Here is a 19,206-nt window from a genome sequence, read left to right as displayed (position 1 = left end):
TATATGGCTCTCTGGAGATTAAAAATGTTCTTGATTATAGGTTCAGCTTCAGTTCAGCATACTGGTTTCTATGTTCTTTAAAGCACCAGCACATAGATGGCTTTCTAGTTTTTTAAAAAAATCATAAAAATCTTTATTTTTAAAGGAATGTAAAAATAATTTTTAATTGTCCCTCATTATATATATATATATATATATATATATATATATATATATATATATATATATATATATATACATATATATAAATAATAATAAAAAAATAAGCTAAACATTACAACATGATAATATTATGATATGATATCATATTAATGATATCATATTAACTAATCATATTAACATGATTTTAGTGTGATAAAATCAGGGTGTACCAGCTTTACAGCATTTACAACATTACAGTGTTTACCGGTGTTACATCATTTCAAGTTTTAATATTGGTTATATCTTTACACAGATAAGGTTGCGAAGCAATTGTATCACAACAAAATCATGTTAACACATATAATGTTTACATCTTTTGGCAATAGTTTTGAAACAGTGTATATTTTATTTTATTTTTATTTATTTTAATTTTTTTATCCCTTTTTCTCCCAATTTGGAATGCCCAATTCCCACTACTTAGTAGGTCCTCGTGGAGGTGCGGTTACTCACCTCAATCCAAGTGGTGGAGGACAAGTCTCAGTTGCCTCCGGTTCTGAGACCGTCAGTCTGCACATCTTATCACGTAAGCTCGTTGTGCATGACACCGCGGAGACTCCGCTTGTGGAGGCTCATGCTAATCTCCGCAATCCACGCACAACTTTGAGAGCGAGAACCACTAATAGCGACCACGAGGAGGTTACCCCATGTGACTCTACCCTCCTTTTTTTTAAACAAACAAGGGATGAGACAAAATTATTGCCTGACTGCATGTTTCTAACCTCCAGTCATCTTTAGACAAATTGTAGAGGATGTTCATCTCATCGTCGTCCTGCAGTAGGCGATATGCAGTGCTCACATGGTGGTTTTCCTGTACGGCACGGTCGTTGTACAGTATAGCTGAATCTGATCTGTAAAATATACATCAGTACTCTTCATGCACACTGATGTATTTGATAATATAGAGTCAAGTGATAAATGTGTTTGAGCGCATTGGTACCTGGTCTGTATGTGGAAGTTGTTGGTGGTGCCAGTATGTTCGTAATCGTGCACAGCTGCGGCAAACAGCATTGCAAAGATTTCTAACTCGGTCAACCAGTGCTAATAGAAGGGCAATGAAGAGAAAAAATTTGTGCTGTAGAGACAAATGTTTTTGTTATTGACATTTCAACTTTTTTACAAGAGTGAAACAACCTATTTTATAATCTCCAGCTTAACTGCACTTAAATTCTTAAATGCACAATAACACATTATTTAGTGGTGCTTGTTAATGTAGAAAATGTCAAAATCAAGTTTCATTTTGTCTGGTCTTAAAAGTGCAATATTATTGCTAAAATTTAAATCAACACCTTATTATTCAATAAATAGCAAAACCATTCTCCTGAACTGAAGATAAGCATAAAGGAAATTAAACTGTATTGGTTCCTCTAAATTAAAATGCATGACTTTTTTATTATCTTAGTACTAAATCCCCAAAGTGCCAGCATGCCAAAGAGAAATAATTTATGGTTCAATGTTGTAAATGCTAGAGGGGAAATAATTTATCAGACGTGTGGTGTGATGTCCACACATCACAGAGAGGTTAATGAGCCCACGGTGCGAGTGACAGGAAAGTTTTTTGAGACGTCGAGGGAGATTAACTTGCTATTGATTGGTATACGAGCAGCATCGCGAATCGAGTGTGGACCACTGCGCCTAATTCCATTCTGAGGGCTCCAACCTCAATAAATACCACAAGTTCAGTGTCAGCCTCAATAAAACACACTTTAACATCCCAGTTCAGTAATGATAGTAATAATAATCAACCCAGGGGACTCAATGTACTATACATGATTATTTTACCAAAGCACACATACATATTGTTGCTTGAATTCACAGGGCATCTAGTGCCTTTTCCCGAGCCCAATAAGTAGGCTAAACAATGGCACCCCTCCAAATTATGCAACTTCTTTGAAGTAATTCAAATGAAGTAAATTAATGTTTAATATAATGTAATATAATGCATATACCTATATCTATATATCTATCTATACACTGTATATATATATATACAGTGGTGTGAAAAAGTGTTTGCCCCCTTCCTGATTTCTTATTTTTTTGCATGTTTGTCACATTTAAATGTTTCAGATCATCAAACAAGTTTAAATATTAGTCAAAGATAACACAAGTAAACACAAAATGCAGTTTTTAAATAAAGGTTGTTATTATTAAGGGAAAACAAAATCCAAACCTACATGGCCCTGTGTGAAAAAGTGATTGCCCCCTAAACCTAATAACTGGTTGGACCACCCTTAGCAGCAACAACTGCAATCAAGCGTTTGCGATAACTTGCAATGAGTCATTTACAGCGCTGTGGAGGAATTTTGGCCCACTCATCTTTGCAGAATTGTTGTAATTCAGCCACATTGGAGGGTTTTCGAGCATGAACTGCCTTTTTAAGGTCATGCCACAGCATCTCAATAGGATTCAGGTCAGGACTTTGACTAGGCCACTCCAAAGTCTTCATTTTGTTTTTCTTCAGCCATTCAGAGGTGGACTTTCTGGTGTGTTTTGGATCATTGTCCTGCTGCAGAACCCAAGTTCGCTTCAGCTTGAGGTCACGAACAGATGGCCGGATATTCTCCTTCAGGATTTTTTGGTAGACAGCAGAATTCATGGTTCCATTTACCACAGCAAGTCTTCCAGGTCCTGAAGCAGCAAAACAGCCCCAGACCATCACACTACCACCACCATATTTTACTGTTGTTATGATGTTCTTTTTCTGAAATGCGGTGTTACTTTTACGCCAGATGTAATGGGACACACACCTTCCAAAAAGTTCAACTTTTGTCTCGTCAGTCCACAGAGTATTTTCCCAAAAGTCTTGGGGATCATCAAGATGTTTTCTGGCAAAAATGAGACGAGCCTTAATGTTCTTTTTGCTCAGCAGTGGTTTTCATCTTGGAACTCTGCCATGCAGGCCATTTTTGCCCAGTCTCTTTCTTATGGTGGAGTCATGAACACTGACCTTAACTAAGGCAAGTGAGGCCTGCAGTTCTTTGGATGTTGTTGTGGGGTCTTTTGTGACCTCTTGGATGAGTTGTCGCTGCACTCTTGGGGTAATTTTGGTTGGCCGGCCACTCCTGGGAAGGTTCACCACTGTTCCATGTTTTCGCCATTTGTGGATAATGGCTCTCACTGTGGTTCTCTGGAGTCCCAAAGCTTTAGAAATGGCTTTATAACCTTTTCCAGACTGATAGATCTCAATTACTTTCTTTCTCATTTGTTCCTGAATTTCTTTGGATCTCGGCATGATGTCTAGCTTTTGAAGATCTTTTGGTCTACTTCACTTTGTCAGGCAGGTCCTATTTAAGTGATTTCTTGATTGAGAACAGGTGTGACAGTAATCAGGCCTGGGTGTGGCTAGAGAAATTGAACTCAGGTGTGATAAACCACAGTTAAGTTATGTTTTAACAGGTGGGGCAAACACTTTTTCACAGAGGGCCATGTAGGTTTGGATTTTGTTTTCCCTTAATAATAACCTTCATTTGAAAACTGCATTTTGTGTTTACTTGTGTTATCTTTGACTAATATTTAAACTTGTTTAATGATCTGAAACATTTAAGTGTGACAAACATGCAAAAAAATAAGAAATCAGGAAGGGGGCAAACACTTTTTCACACCACTGTATATATATATATATGTATATACATATATATAGTATGTATATACATTATATATACTGCATATATGTGATTTTCTTTAACTTCTGGAAATTCTGAGTGTCAGGGGATGATTTTCAATCACATTAAAATTGACTTTAAAAACTTCTTACCAGGATTTCATTATTTATTTTTGGTACTTTTTATCTGCCTTTTAGGCATAGATTTTATTATTTTAGCTTTGTCTCAAACCTAGACTTTCAATATTAAACTAAGAAAATCCATAATAAAAATAGAAATGATTGCATATATAAAACAGTGATAATCTAAACAAAGAGCAAAATAAACATTAACCACTCCAATATTTATTGTGTGAATTTGAAAATTATTTCAATCCATTTTTAAAAAATTACGAATGTCCCACAGATGTGGCGTCATTTCCACCACATCAAACAATTTTGTCCCTTATGAAGTTTTTTTCAAATGTAAGCATACTTGCTAACTAAGCTGACAAAAGTGTCAGTGAAGAGCATGCTACAAAAGAAATATGAGACAAATAAACAAGAAAACAAAGACAAATTCAGGTAAATATCACTTGAGAGCATACTGTATCATTTACTATCAAGCTGCAATTTTGCCACATTATGGGTTAGGGGTTAGGGTTATGGCTTAGAGGTTAGGGTTAGATATTATTTAATTGTGTGTATTTAGGATACATAAATGTTAGCCTTTGAAAGTCTTAGCAAGACAAAGGAGTCAGCCATTTAATTATTATGACAAAAAAATAAAAAATAATTTCCATCACTGTAATTTTCACCATAGTACTTAACTACAAACAAAAGTGAAATATGAACAAAGCTGTATGTGCTTTGAAGGGTTCTAGGTTTGTAACTCTAGCACAGGTCTGGACTTACCACCATGCCAGTCTTGAGCAGAAGGTAATGCACTGTCTGGGTGACATCTGCAGCGTGGATTAGATTGTGGTAAGGGTTTCTGTGTTTGCTGTAGCCCACCTCCAAGGCCTCTACAAAAGACACCAGTGCAGAGACAGGGATCTAGAGACAAACAGGACATAAAGCTAAAATATGATCCCACTGTGCTGAAGTGTGCTGTGACACTAACCATAGATCATTTGGGTGTTGATTAGTGTCACTCTATAAGGAAATGTCATTATGACAGCTGGTTGAATCAAAACACACAGTATATATCAGATTTCAAGTGAATCTGCACAGTGTAAACATGAAAAAAATACATGAATCTTCCTAATTTTCTTAATTTTTTATCTGAGATACAATAACATTGAAAGGCAGCTTTAATGTTTCAAATCCTGATTGTAATTTTGGTAAAAGAGCATCTAACCTTGAAGCGATTGATTAAGTCATATCTGGTGAGAAGTTCGTAAAAAATAAATTTGAGTGCATGATCACCGCTGGCATCGTTAAGTGTGAAGACATCAAAGGACCAAGTATCCACATGCTAGACCAAAAACACAAACAGATCAGTTAGTGCATCATAATCTTTATCATAATCATTAATATTAATGTAATATCAACTTTCATAATTATCATACAACTTTCAACAACTATCATATTCCTGTGAAGAACAAAAACAAAAACATTATCTTATGTTTTATAGGCATAGCATCTAAAACAATACTAGGTACCACTTTACAATAAGGTTCCATTCGTTAACATTAGTTAATGCTTAAGGTATCATGAACTAATAATGAACAACATATATTTTTTACAGCATGTATTAATCTTTGTTAATGTTGGTTTATAAAAATAAAATTATTCATTTTTAGTTCATAGTGCATTAACTAATGTGAACATATACCTGTATATATATATAAAAATGGCTCATTTCATAAAAATAATTTTAGTAATAATGCAAGAGATTTGGTCCACATTAAGGGCTGGGTTATTCATTGAACAGCATTCTATATTTCTCTCCCCTTCTCAGTTTAGAGCCAATACTTTCTCATCGCTTTAGAGCACAGTTTTCTGAGGGTTTGATTAGTTGGTTGCAATGAACATTTCGAAAATGCTACATTAAATATTCAGACTCTCAGATTGGAAGGTTTGTCCTGCACTTTGTCTCAGTCAGGGCTGCGAGCTTTGAATAGCCTCAGGCTCTGAGATATATATGCAGATTGACTGACTGCTGCCTAAATCTGGCTGTGAAGCACACAGAACTGTTAGCGGGCACGCAGTATAAACCTGGGGCCTTTATAAAATGCACTTACAATCAGAGATGATCATAAATTACACTGATTTGATCCAACATTATGGATACGTCAACACAAATATGTTTTTATGTGAAACTGTTGATTTTGCAACGTTCCTCCACAATGGAAGGGTGTTTTCCTCCAAAAGAAAACTTGAGAGATTTTCAAAAATGCTATCCATAACTGCATCATTTGGAAATCAATGGCATTAGGAAAAGGAGTTTAGTGTGGACACGGTTAAAAGCACTGTACAAACGAAATTTATAAATGCAAAAATTGACATAAAAATGTGAAAAGCAAGCATATATACGTTTTTAATTTTTACATTTACATAGTATTGATTTTTTGGTAAAGTTTTGTGATGTGAGTGATTGAGGGACTGAATTGTTTTTTTTTTTTTTTTTTTTTAAATCACTGACCATGTCTATATGCACAATACATAATATTTGATAAAATTCTGATTATGTCTGCATTAAGTAAAAGCCTTATTTGTATATTCACTGTTTTCATTTATAATATCTGAGCATAATATATTTATATTTATTTGTGTAAGTCAATTCAAAGTAATTCTGAGTCCTACAAGATAACAGGCAGTTTGCAATGATTTTTGATCAATAAATTGTCATGGACTTAGAAACATTTTTCCACTTGCATAGATGTTTTATAAATGATTTAATTAACATACATTCACATTTACGATGATTCTTTGTAAACTAGGCCCCTAGCCTATGCATGTGTCAGTCACCATTTATTTTCATTGCATCTTTTTTCCATGTAATAAAAGTGAATCGTGACTGAAGTAGCCATGCTGCCTAAAATGTTTTGTTCCAGAGACAACAGCAATAGGGTGAGTAAATTATGACACACTTTTCATTTTTGGTTGAGCTATCATTTTAAAAACAATTAGATATATTTCAAATAAAAGGCAGCTTACATACAAAACAATTACTCATTATTTTTAACTGATTACCCTCTTCATTCTCTAATAAGATTACACAGATTTAAGTGGGCCCAGCCAGCAAATAACTGCTATTTGTGGAGAACAAAAACACTTGTATTAGTATTCTGTTACTTATTCTTGTCACTTAGCTGACACTTTATATATTTATTGGCAGATAAAGCAATCTAAGGCAAACTGCCTTGGGCTCAAGAGCATAAGAGGTAAAGTAGAATGCAGGAGATCCATTTGGTCTCCCCTACAAGGTTTATACCTCTGCCCTTTGTGATATCAGCCTAGAGGCTTAACCACTAGGATACCACATTATTCTGTCCATTTGACTTTCATTCACAGAACTGAGAATTTTTTTTTTTTTTTTTTCCAGCGTTATGTCTGGAATTTATATGGGTTTGTATGTTTATAAAACACGAATGCTCTCCTGTTTAACCCAAGCTTATATACAGTAGTCTAGAGATACTACCATAGAGTCAAACTCAGATATATATATATATATATATATATATATATCTGAGTTACCGTAGGCTTTGTCAGTTCGAACCAGTCTGGCCATCCTCCGGTGACCTCTCTCATCAACAAGGCGTTTCCATCCACAGAACTGCCGCTCTCTGGATGTTTTTTGTTTTTGGCACCATTCTGAGTCAGTTCTAGAGACTGTTGTATGTGAAGGTCCCAGGAGATCAGCAGTTACAAAAATACTCAAACCAGCCCATCTGGCACCAACAAATACCCATGCGATTATCTAATCAGCCAATCGTGTGGCAGCAGTGCAGTGCATAAAATTATTCAGATATGGGTCAGGAGCTTCAGTTAATGTTCACATCAACCATCAGAATGGGGGAAAAAATGTGATCTCAGTGATTTGGACCGTGGCATGATTGCTGGTGCCAGATGAGCTGGATTGAGTACTTCTGTAATTGCTGATTTCCTGGGATTTTCACACACAACAGTCTCTAGAATTTACTCAGAATGGTGCCAAAAACAAAAAAACATCCAGTGAGGGGCAGTTCTGTGGATGGAAATGCCTTGTTGATGAGAGAGGTCAACAGAGAATGGCCAGACTGGTTCGAACTGATAAAGTCTACGGTAACTCAGATAACCGCTCTGTACAATTGTGGTGAGAAGAATATCATCTCAGAATGCTATTCTGAGATGTGGGTTGGCACTGTTTTGGCGGCACGAGGGGGACCTACACAATATTAGGTAGGTGTTTTTAATGTTGTGGCTGATCGATGTATGCTGCATCCTTTAAGACAAGTGTGCGACTTAACTAACCACAGGCTAAACTCTCTCTGCCCTGTTCAATCATGTGTGCATGTGTGTGTGTGTGTGTGTGTGTGTGTGTGTGCCAGGTAACACAGCTGGCTGAGGAAAAGATCAATTCTGCACTTTAGTTGATTAAACAGGCCTGTTTGCCAGGCAGAGAGTTTGATTTACCAACTCTCCCTTGTTATGTTTCACATAAACGAATGTGCATTTAAAAAATAATTATCATCGTGCTGTGACAAGATTGACCAGATTTCTCTAACATTGTGTGCGTTTATGTATATATGGGTGATTCTAAAATTAGGGGCACTTTTGACTATTTAAAATGTCTGGATGCGAGAAAAGCCCAAAATCATAAAATTCTGGCACATTTAAAAAAACAGTTCACCCCAAATGGAAATTCTGTCATCATTTACCCTCATTCATGTCATTCAAAACATGTACGACTTTCTTTCTTATACGGAACACAAAATTAGATGTTTTAATGAAGATAGCCCTCTTTATACCCTTTTTTATGAAATGGCAGTGAGTTTGAGGTAGACCAATATATCGGTTTTATCGGTGCCGATAGTTGCTTTTTGGAACTGTCGGTTATCTGTAAAAATCTATGCTGATAGTTGCCAATATTTATTTTTTTTCATTTTTTTTAATTCCTCTGCATCAAGATAGAATCGGCAATATGTGTTTGAGGAGGGCACTAGTCTGATAAGCCAAGCTGATTGGCTGTTTACCTTCAAGGCAGTGATCACGCTGGGTGGATAGCTCAGTCCAACCATGTTGGAGGTCCGTCGGTACATCCTGTCAGAGAGAGATAACACACTCCTGTCAGTGTGAGAGAGATTCTGGAAGCAGAAAATGTGGGGGAATCCCGTGTTTTGGTCGAGATGGCCTTTAACGGTTACATTTAAAGAGCATGCAAGACAGGGAAGAGGACATGGGACAGGAAATGCACAGCAGGAGACCACAGTTCTGTCCTGACCAATCCATCATTTCTGCATGCCACCCATCAGTCAGTCCCTGCTTGAAATATATTAGCTCAGTATCAATACTTTGAAGGTTCCTATTTATTATCAGAGAGATGCTGAAGGTTTTAAGGGGCAAGGTGCATTTTTTTATCATTTAATTTTTTTTTTTCCCCTGGGGTTCGCTTCCAGTATATTGAAAGTCAAGTAGAGGTGGAAAGTAATGAATTACAACTACTATTTTTATAGAGTAAATTTGTCAAAATGTTAAACTTTTACGTATAAATAAATAATAGTACTTTTACTTTTACTTGAGTTGATTGAAAATGAAGTACTCAACTTCGCTACAATTATTTTTCAACACAATTACAAAGTACAAAAAAAATACATAATATTTTTGAATTTTCAGAAGAAAAAAGTTAAAAGTGCTAAATCTGTTTATAAACTAAAATGCGCTGTGTCAAATACTTGGACACATGTGAATGAGAATAAACCTGAAATAGGAATGTGTTTCAGTCACAATGCTCATTATGTAGTTTAGAGATGATTTAGAGACATTTAGAATATTACAAATGGCTATTTCTATCTAAATAAATGTTGTATTCTTAAAAATGTATGTTTGTCCAAGAATCCTCTTGCAGCAATGCAGGTCTTTGGCATTTAGAAGCTGCTAGTTTAGGACCTGTGAGAGTCTGTTTCTCAAACTAGAGACTATTTACTTGTCTTTTTGTTGTGCATCTGGATGTCCACTTCCCTATCTATCCTGGCTATAAATTATTTTATTCAAAACAGTAATGCATGGAATAACCTTCATCTCTCTAAAACAATAGACTTTAGGAGAAAATAGAATTTCAGGAGAAATGTGTTTCTTTTCACCTATTTTTAAAACCAAAATTTGACTTGCAAGTGTAAAGCAACTTGTAAGAACTCAAAACTCAGCAAATGGGGCTAAAAAAAACACTGTATTGTGATTTCCGCATGGTAGCACAACCATTTTCAATAGTTCTAATAATTAGAACATTTTCTTGAGGACCAAATTAGCACTTTAGAATGCTTTTGTAAGGAATAGGTGACACAGTATATGTTTGCCATCACGGGTAAAGAAAAAAATAGAATAAATATCACTTAAAACAATTATTTCAAACCATAATAATATTGGCAATTAATGACAGTATTTTTGATCAAATTAATGCATCCTTGGTGAAAGGAAGCATAAGTTTCCTTCAAGAACGAAAATGTCTTTGTGTTCTAAAAATGGAAGCGTATATACTATATATAATATCATTTTCATAAAGTAACTTGTAACGTAATAGAGTAGTTTTTTGGCAAACGACTTATTTACTCTTACTTGAGTCATAATATTTCTTAGTACTTCTACTTGTACTCAAGTGAATTATTTCTTTCCGCCACTAAAGTCAAGTCATAATTTAGTTTTCATTGAGTATTTTCCACCCTCTTTAAGACCGGTAGAATTAAACGATCAATTTTTGCTACTGTGACTTTAATAGATGCCTTCTTTGCATGTGAAATGAGCAAAAGCATTTTGCTGTGAGCTTGCTATTATGTCAAATATAGTTTTTTACTGCCCCTTCAATAATTGTGTCATTGCGAAGCCTGTATTACATTGTTACATGTTTAAATAAACAATCTGTGCTGATATGTGCAGCTCAAACTGTTTAGATGATCAGAAATCTTGTTAAACATAAACTTTTGCAACTATTTCCTAATGTTGGGATTATTCAGAAGGTTGTGCAGAGTGCTAGACACAGCCGGGAATGGCTTTTCCAGCATTTTACTCTGAACGTCAGAGCTGGTTTTCAGGAATAATAGCATATGTATAAAACATACTGTATATGTTTTGCAGCTTAGTTTTAAGAAATGGTCTTTTAGGACTGAGGCTTTTCAGTAAGTTTTCAGTAACTCATAGTATGTTTTTATAGAACAACAACCTCTTATCTCAAAGGATCAAGAAAAATGTACTTCCTTTAAATTTGTTGACTTTATTCCGATGAACTTGGAAGAGCCCCACACCCACCTTTCCACAAATATCCCAGCTTGCACCGCATGCACAATGCTGCGAAATCGCGGCTTCTCCTCAGACCGTCTCAACATCAGCCCCATCTGACGTGTGAAAGTTGACGCCAGCCAGTCGCGCACTTCTGAGGGAACCGAGTCGGACTGGATGTCACTGAGCTCATCCTCTGTGTCCACCAACCGCCTGCAGGAACACACACACACACACACACACACACACACACACAAAAATAAGACACGATTGCTGTATGAAGGCACTTAAATGTGTAAGTCATGTCACTCTCAATCTAGTCAGATTGAATTTCAGCCAGAACACCTTGGAGCAAAATTGATGGAAAGAAACAGAGATAAAAATATACAATTCTACACCAAGATAAAGGATATGGATTATCGACAAAATGTTTTTTTTTTTTTTTTTTTTTATCAACATCAAGATTGTAGGCTACAGTGTATTGGAATGTGTAACGGAATTGTGTATTTTAGCTCATTGTATTTTAATCAACTTTTGCCTTCACTAGTTTATTTTAAATGGCCTTGCAGTGTGACAGATTAATTTTTACAAATACAAACGTACCACATAGTCTCTCAATTAATGGGGTCATAAAATCTACATGCACAATAATTATAACAGAGTTAGCAAAATGCTTTTAAAATCATTTTAGATGGAGTATAGCATGTCACACCACAGGACAGGTCAACTTCCCAAAAGTATTTTCTCTCATATCCATGTATTACCAATGTACAAACATTTCCAAATATTCCAAAATCACCTAAACAGAATACTAAACATGTCTATGGTGGTCTGAGAAGTATTTAATTTGACGGATGCCACACATATTTCTGAGCTGGTAGCAGACGTCTAGACATCCATTTCATTTGTCCACACATCCAAATCAAAACAGTGTAAATGCAGGATAGCCTCCAGAAACAAGATAACATGCAATCCCTCTTACATTTTTTTTTTTTTTTTTTTAATCTTAAATCAACCTAGCGGTTTTAGAGCAGCTTTAGGGATTACGCCATCTCAGGCACTCATAAAACAACATTTACCCCTGACCTTTGACAGTCCTGTTGATTTAATATTTGTTAAGAGAAAAGAGGGAGAGAAATTTACAACCTGTGTGAAGTGTGTTTTCATTACCTCGTCTCTTCAATGTAGACGGACTCCAAAACGGATGCAGCATATTCTAGGTTTTTTTTCAGGTCGACAACTGAAGCTTCACCTCTCTCCAACTGTTTTACCAAACATCTTAGCCTGAAATAAGAAGAAAAAAAGATAAAATCTAATTAATTCTGAAAAAAAAAAAAAAAAAAAAAAAAAATTAGCAATTTATTATGTAATGTTTGTAATGGACAGGACAGGGAACAGCTAGCAAGAAAGTAGAATTGGGTGTTGATATAGAATGATTTGAACTTGTGTCCTGTGAGCACATGCATTATCCAGTGCACCACAGCGGCAACAAAACTGAGCCCTTTAAATGTGTTAGCAATTAGGGGGCATGATTTAGTAAATGCAGTAAAAAAAAAAAAAAAAAACAACATTGCAGAGGCACACTCAAGGCATCAAGGGCAAACTAGATTCACATTTATTAATTGAATGCAAGAAGACAGTTCGCAATTCACTATGCAAATTACAACATCATCACTGCCAGGTTTAATGGAAAATATTCTAACAAAGTAAGTCAATTGAAGATTTTAAACTTGAAATTTCTTACAGAATATTAATAGATTGCACTCCAATGAAATTATCTACAAAACAAAGCTTGAATGAAGTCTTTACGTTAAGTGGAGCATTGCAGAAAATTATGGCGAATAAAAGAGGAATTTCAATATATCTGTGCCTTTTGAGCATGGTAATAAATACAGACATATTGTTATATTGTTTAGCTGAGTAGCAAAAACTTCTGCCTGAAATTTGTTGTTTGTGGCTGCTGAATGCTTTTTACACAAAGTGAAAAGATTCATCCATCATCTGTATAACTATGGATGATATAAACACTCTTTGTTGCTGACCGGCACCAGATCCTTTTCACTGCCAAGAACTAAAATGAAGTGTTCTGTGTAGATTTCGACAAAGTGTTCAGCTGTTAAAGTATACAAATTTGACACCACTGAGTTTGCGTCACTGTTTTGTTTATGTGTCATATTTAGCATCTCAAAACTCTGATCTTCACTCATGTGGACATAGGGCCACATTATTAGGCCAACACTGATGTCCCAGGTGTGTGCAGACAGACTTCATTCTGTGTGGGCCTGGGTGATGAGGTGTGTGAGTGTGAATGGAGAACATAGGAAACAGGTTTGACCCAATTCCTGACCGAATTGCCTAGAACACGCAAGGCTGAGAAGTGTGCTTCGTTGAACTAGAGTGAAATGATGTAGTCAATTCACTGTGGATTTAAATTCACAGTCTGGTTTAACATTTATGTGGCATGCCAGTGTGGCAGGATTCCAGATAAGCAAATTACTGTATATGTGTGCCCTCAGTTAATTTAATGTGGAGACTGTGTTTAGACACTACCATGGTATTTTCATTTTATATATATATATATATATATATATATATATATATATATATATATATATATATATATATATATATATATATATACATACTGCCAAAGTGAATTTTTGTAAGTGCAGATGTTATAAACTGACATGTATAATTCTTCTTTTTTGAATCTTTTATTTATTTATTAATTTGGGGGGGATAAGCATACAACAACATCCCTCCTCCACATAAATAAAAAAAGATGAACAATTAAAGGAATAGTTCACCCAAAAATCTAAATTCTCTCATCAATTACTCACCCTTACACCATCCCAGATGTGTATGATTTTCTTCCATCTGCTGAACTCAAATGAAGATTTTTAGAAGAAATTCTCAGCTCTGTAGGTCCATACAATGCAAGCGAATGGGTGCCAAAAATTTGAAGCTCCATAAATCACATAAGTCAGCATAAAAGTAATCCATAAGACTTTAGTGGTTAAATCAATGTCTTCAGAAGCGATATGATAGGTATGGGTAAGAAACGGATCAATATTTAAATCATTTTTACTATAAATTATATATTATATTTTATACAGTGCCTTGCACAAGTATTCAGACCCCTGACCAATTCTCTCACATTACCGAATTACAAATGGTACACTGAAATTTAATTATGATTGATGTTTTATTTTAAAACACTGAAACTCAAAATCAGTTATTGTAAGGTGACATTGTTTTTTTGTTGAAAAATATTTTTATGAAAAATAAAAAACTAAAACATCTTGTTTGCATAAGTATTCAACCCCCACACATTAATATTTGGTCGAGCCACCTTTTGCTGCAATAACTGGTTTAAGTGTTTTGGGGTACATATGTACCAGCTTTGCACACAGTGACGAAGTGATTTTGGCCCATTCTTCTCTGCAGATTTGCTGCAGGTTGTTCTGGTTGGTTGGGTGACGCTTGTGGACTGCAATTTTCAAATAATGCCACAGATTCTCAATAGGACTGAGATCAGGACTTTGACTGGGCAACTGTAGGACATTTATCTTTTTGTACTTGAGCCACTCCAGTGTTGCTTTGGCCTTGTGCTTGGGATCATTGTCATGCTGAAAGGTGAATTTCCTCTCAAGCTTCAGTTTTTTAGCGGACTGAAGCAGGTTCTCTTGCAGTATTTCCCTATATTTTACTCCATCCATTCTTCCTTCAATTCTAACAAGATGCCCAGTCCCTGCTGATGAGAAGCATCCCCACAGCATGATGCACCATACTTCACTGTAGAGATGATTTGCCTTGAGGCATATGAAGTGTTAGGTTTGCGCCACACATAGCGCTTTGAGTTTTACCCAAAAAGCTCTATCTTGGTCTCATCTGACCGCAAAACCTTCTCCTACGTCGCAGCTGGGTCACTCACATGCTTTCTGGCAAACTCCAGACATGCTTTCAGATGGTACTTTTGAGTAACGGCTTCTTTCTTGCCACCCTCCCATACAGGCCAGCATTATGCAGTGCTCTTGATATGGTTGACTGGTGCACCATTACACCACTCCCAGCCACTGAACTCCGTAGCTCCTTCAAAGTGATTGTTGGCCTCTCTGTTGCGTCTCTCACCAGTCTCCTTTTTGTTAGAGAGCTGAGTTTTGAGGGACGGCTTTTTCTTGGCAGTGCCTTGGTGGTGTGGTGCAGCTTCCACTTCCTGATTATTGATCCAACTGTGCTCACTGGGTTATCCAAACATTTGGATATTATTTTGTACCCTTTCTCTAATCTAGGCATTTTTATTACTTTAACTTCTGTGGAATGCTCTTTGGTCTTAATTTTCTTTCAGATTCACAGCCTGACCAATGATCCTTCAACAATGGGTTTTTTATCCATAAAATGTGATTGCAACTTTAATGATTCACAGGTGGATGCCAATGGTAAAGTAATTGTGTCCTCTTTAGGGCAATTTCTTTCATCGGTGTAACCTGGCAGCTTCCACAGCACAGGGGTTGAATACTTATGCAACAAAGATATTTCATTTTTTTTAATTATGTTTTTTTTTATATTTCCCAACATAAAACCAATTTCACCTAACAATGATTGATTTTGTGTTTCAGTGTGTTAAAATAAAATATCAAACAGAATGAAATTTCATTGCACCATTTGTAATTCAGTAATATGAGATAATTGGTCAGGGGTCTGATTACTTTTGCAAGGCAATGTATATTATATATATTGTCTTTATGTGATTTTTGAAAATTTTGGCACTCATTCACTTGCACTGTGTAGACCTACAGAGCTGAAATATTCTTCTAAAAATCATAATTTGTGTTCTGCTGAAGAAAGAAAGTCATACACATCTGGGATGGCATGAGGGTGAGTAAATGATGAGATAATTTTTATTTTTAGGTGACCTATCCCTTTAAGTGAATTAAATTAATAGTTCAGTATTACTGCAATAATGCTAATCATAAATAAAAAATAAACATTTAAAAATGATTAAAGGCATAGAAGATACAGTATTATAGACTCATCCCATGTTTATTTAAAAAAAAAAAAACACAAGCAAAAATCTTGGTTACAGTGAGACACTTGAAAAGGAAGTGAATTGGGTCTGTCCATACACATTAAAACAGACGCTGTTTCAAAAGTTAAGCCACAAGATGTAAACATTATATGAGTTAAAATTATTTTAGTGTGATAAAATCGTTTACAGAGTTTACCGGCGTTTGTCACCATTGCAACAAAGTTGTAATACTGGATATAACTTTACACAGTTAAGGTTAGTAAGCAATTTTATCACACTAAAATCATGTTAACAAGTATAATGTTTGAATCTTGTGGGTATACTTGTGAAAATGCATATTTTAATGTTTATGGCTGGTCCATTTCACTTCCATTGTAAGTGCCTCACTGTAGACTTGATTTTTGCTGAATATTGCATGAATATTCAAAAATATTTTTGAGTGGTAATCAGCATTATACCACAAATGATGTTGATAGAGCTTAATTTGTATTGAACCCAAAACATTTCTTTATATTTCATGTATATTAAAGGTAGTAGCTGCTTGTTTAGTTTCTACCCCGAAATAGCAACTTGTATGTTGTCTCAACGGCCTCTTGTCTCCTATCTTGAAGTACTCAGCAGCTATGTTATTTGAATGAAGTGCTCTCGTTCAACTCAAAAGCGTGATGTCGGAAACAGGGTAGAGGACACGCTGTTTGAACAATGTTATCAAAACCGGCGAGGCAGAGCAGAAACATTCCGCTGGTGTCCACGAGGAATCCCTTCCTTCAGACAAACACACAATCAATGCCATCCCATTTGAGTATTAGTACTTCCTAGAATCTGTCTGGAGCAGAAATGATAAGAGCAAAAATTCTTTAGACATGCACACCCGCTCGGCCACAACCGCACAATGTATGACCTTTCTAATACAGAGAAAGAGCCGGATTAGATGCTTAAGATTAGACCATTAGACCACGCCTTCTGTCTCAGAGTCGATTGTGTCGATTGGGATCAGGAACATTAGATTTCGAAAGCATGGTTAAAGAACTGTGGAACGTAAACGTAGCATCTGTGAATACGAAACATAGCTGCAGATGTATTCTATTCACTTTTAATGCCAATCTAATAGACATGGGTCATTGGGGAATTGCATTTATTGATTGTTTTTTCCCCCAAAACTGCATGTGTTTTTGATAAGAATGGATTATGATGTCAGCATGCTCTAGGCACAGATGTCTCTAAAGATCCACCAGCATAACATTTTCTACGCACTGTATGGTCCGTCAAACTGGTTTTACAATGGCACTGTAATGTGACAAGGCAAAAACAGTGAAATGCACACCGATTTTTTACTTTCGGATGCTTTCAAAGTAAAAGTAAAAAACATTGGGGCGTTCTACACAAATACCCTGAAGGCCTGTGCTTTAATCTGTCTGTGGTTGTATGATGTGTTTTCTAAGAAGTTAATTCATGCCGAAACTTGCCGGCCAGAACATGTTTTATAAATTACCAACAATCTGTAACATAACTGTACTCAAAATATACAGTACCATGCGCAAGTACGTAAAACACATTCCCATGACATTTGTGTCAGAGTGCAATTCATAACACAATGCAAGTCATGCATTGCATTCTCAGCAGTGACACAAGGGGCGCTGTGACAAGCATTAGTGTAAACCAGTCAAGTAGGTATAGCTGCAGGCCGGAGACCTCCAAATGGAGATGGAATCTACAAAAGAGGGCGGGGTTACTCCACAAGGGGGTGGGGTTATTCCATAAAGGGGGTTGCACCAACTCCAAAAGGGGGCGTCACTTTCAGTCATGGTTAAGGTTAGGGAAAGGGTTAGGTAAGGGGCTCTGTATATCTTCAATGGCATTTTTGAGCAACTGCCCGTTTTTGGATCAATGACTGCAGCTACAGTATACCCATCTCAAACCAGTGCTCAACTCCGATCCCAAAGGGCCACGTCCTGCAGAGCTTAGTTTCAACTCTAAACAAACACACCTGCCTGAAATTTTTAATTCATCCGACTAATAAATCTGAACAATAACATCTGATTTTATGGCACAGATATTTGAAGGTAACTTCATCAACCCCTTGAGGTTTGTTTCCACCACAGTAATAGAAAAATGCAGTGCGTTGGCCAAGCAAATCTGCGTAGAGTATGTTTATGGCTTACGGTGAACTCTGTATGCAAATGCCATTTTATTCGCTGTTCATTCACTGTCATATTTTGCCAGACAGATATTCAGATTCTCCAATGTACAAACAGACCACCAGTGATATCACACACTGAGAATTTCCTGTTCATTAGCAGCTCCTAATGAGAATGTGTGCTGATGACTCATCACAACTGTTTTGCTTTTGTGGAGAAGATAAACTTCAGACTAAGGGGTTAAGATAGCACTCTTGTGAATGGAAACAGGTAAGCTACTTTGAAATTTTTTCTTGCCAAGCTACAATCTACTCATGATTAACATAATCAATGTTAATCTCGCCAAAGAAATAACTGACAAAAATGTTTGTTGATGAAGGGCTTTTTGTTTTCGTCAATGCAAATGAAGACAAGACGAAAAAGACGCATTATGACGATAATTAAACAATTGTAAGTTAAACATACTGTTGATGAAAATACACTTAGAAAAAAAATAATACTGAAAGACACTAGCAATGCACTACCAATGTTTTTTAAAGAAGACAAATCTAGAAAGATAACACTATGTAACAAAATTTTTGTTCTTGGTAGTAAGTGTTATTTCCTAATTGCTTATGCCTCAAAAGTATAGAAAATGGCTATTATTCCCCACAAACTTTGCTTTTGTGACCAGGACAGTGATATTTTGAAATTTATCTATTTCCAATGAGTAAACAGGCAAATTTGTGTCTTTTTGTTCACATAAAGTCAGAAAAAAACAACATATGAATCCAAATTAACATGTATTTATACTAAAGTAATATTCAAAGCCAAAAAAAAAAAAAAAAAAAAAAAAAAATTGTTAC

The 19,206-nt window shown here is 35.8% G+C and overlaps 1 protein-coding gene across 1 annotated transcript in view; it reads right to left on the bottom strand.

Moving 5' to 3' along the window:
* The window catches only part of LOC127434639 (dual specificity calcium/calmodulin-dependent 3',5'-cyclic nucleotide phosphodiesterase 1A-like), a 78,938-nt gene that overhangs the window by 19,949 nt on the left and 39,783 nt on the right, over nt 1-19,206 (bottom strand). The window contains exons 3-9 of the mRNA XM_051687524.1: nt 12,365-12,478; nt 11,225-11,407; nt 8,959-9,025; nt 5,139-5,255; nt 4,694-4,834; nt 1,139-1,239; nt 921-1,049 (exon numbers count right to left, since the gene is read on the bottom strand). Of these exons, the coding sequence (XP_051543484.1) occupies nt 921-1,049; nt 1,139-1,239; nt 4,694-4,834; nt 5,139-5,255; nt 8,959-9,025; nt 11,225-11,407; nt 12,365-12,478 (852 nt within the window). The remainder of the gene's footprint in view (nt 1-920; nt 1,050-1,138; nt 1,240-4,693; nt 4,835-5,138; nt 5,256-8,958; nt 9,026-11,224; nt 11,408-12,364; nt 12,479-19,206) is intronic.

This window comes from Myxocyprinus asiaticus, chromosome 44 (assembly GCF_019703515.2).
Source record: "Myxocyprinus asiaticus isolate MX2 ecotype Aquarium Trade chromosome 44, UBuf_Myxa_2, whole genome shotgun sequence".
NCBI lineage: Eukaryota > Metazoa > Chordata > Actinopteri > Cypriniformes > Catostomidae > Myxocyprinus > Myxocyprinus asiaticus.
This window is presented reverse-complemented; position numbering and strand designations above follow the sequence as displayed.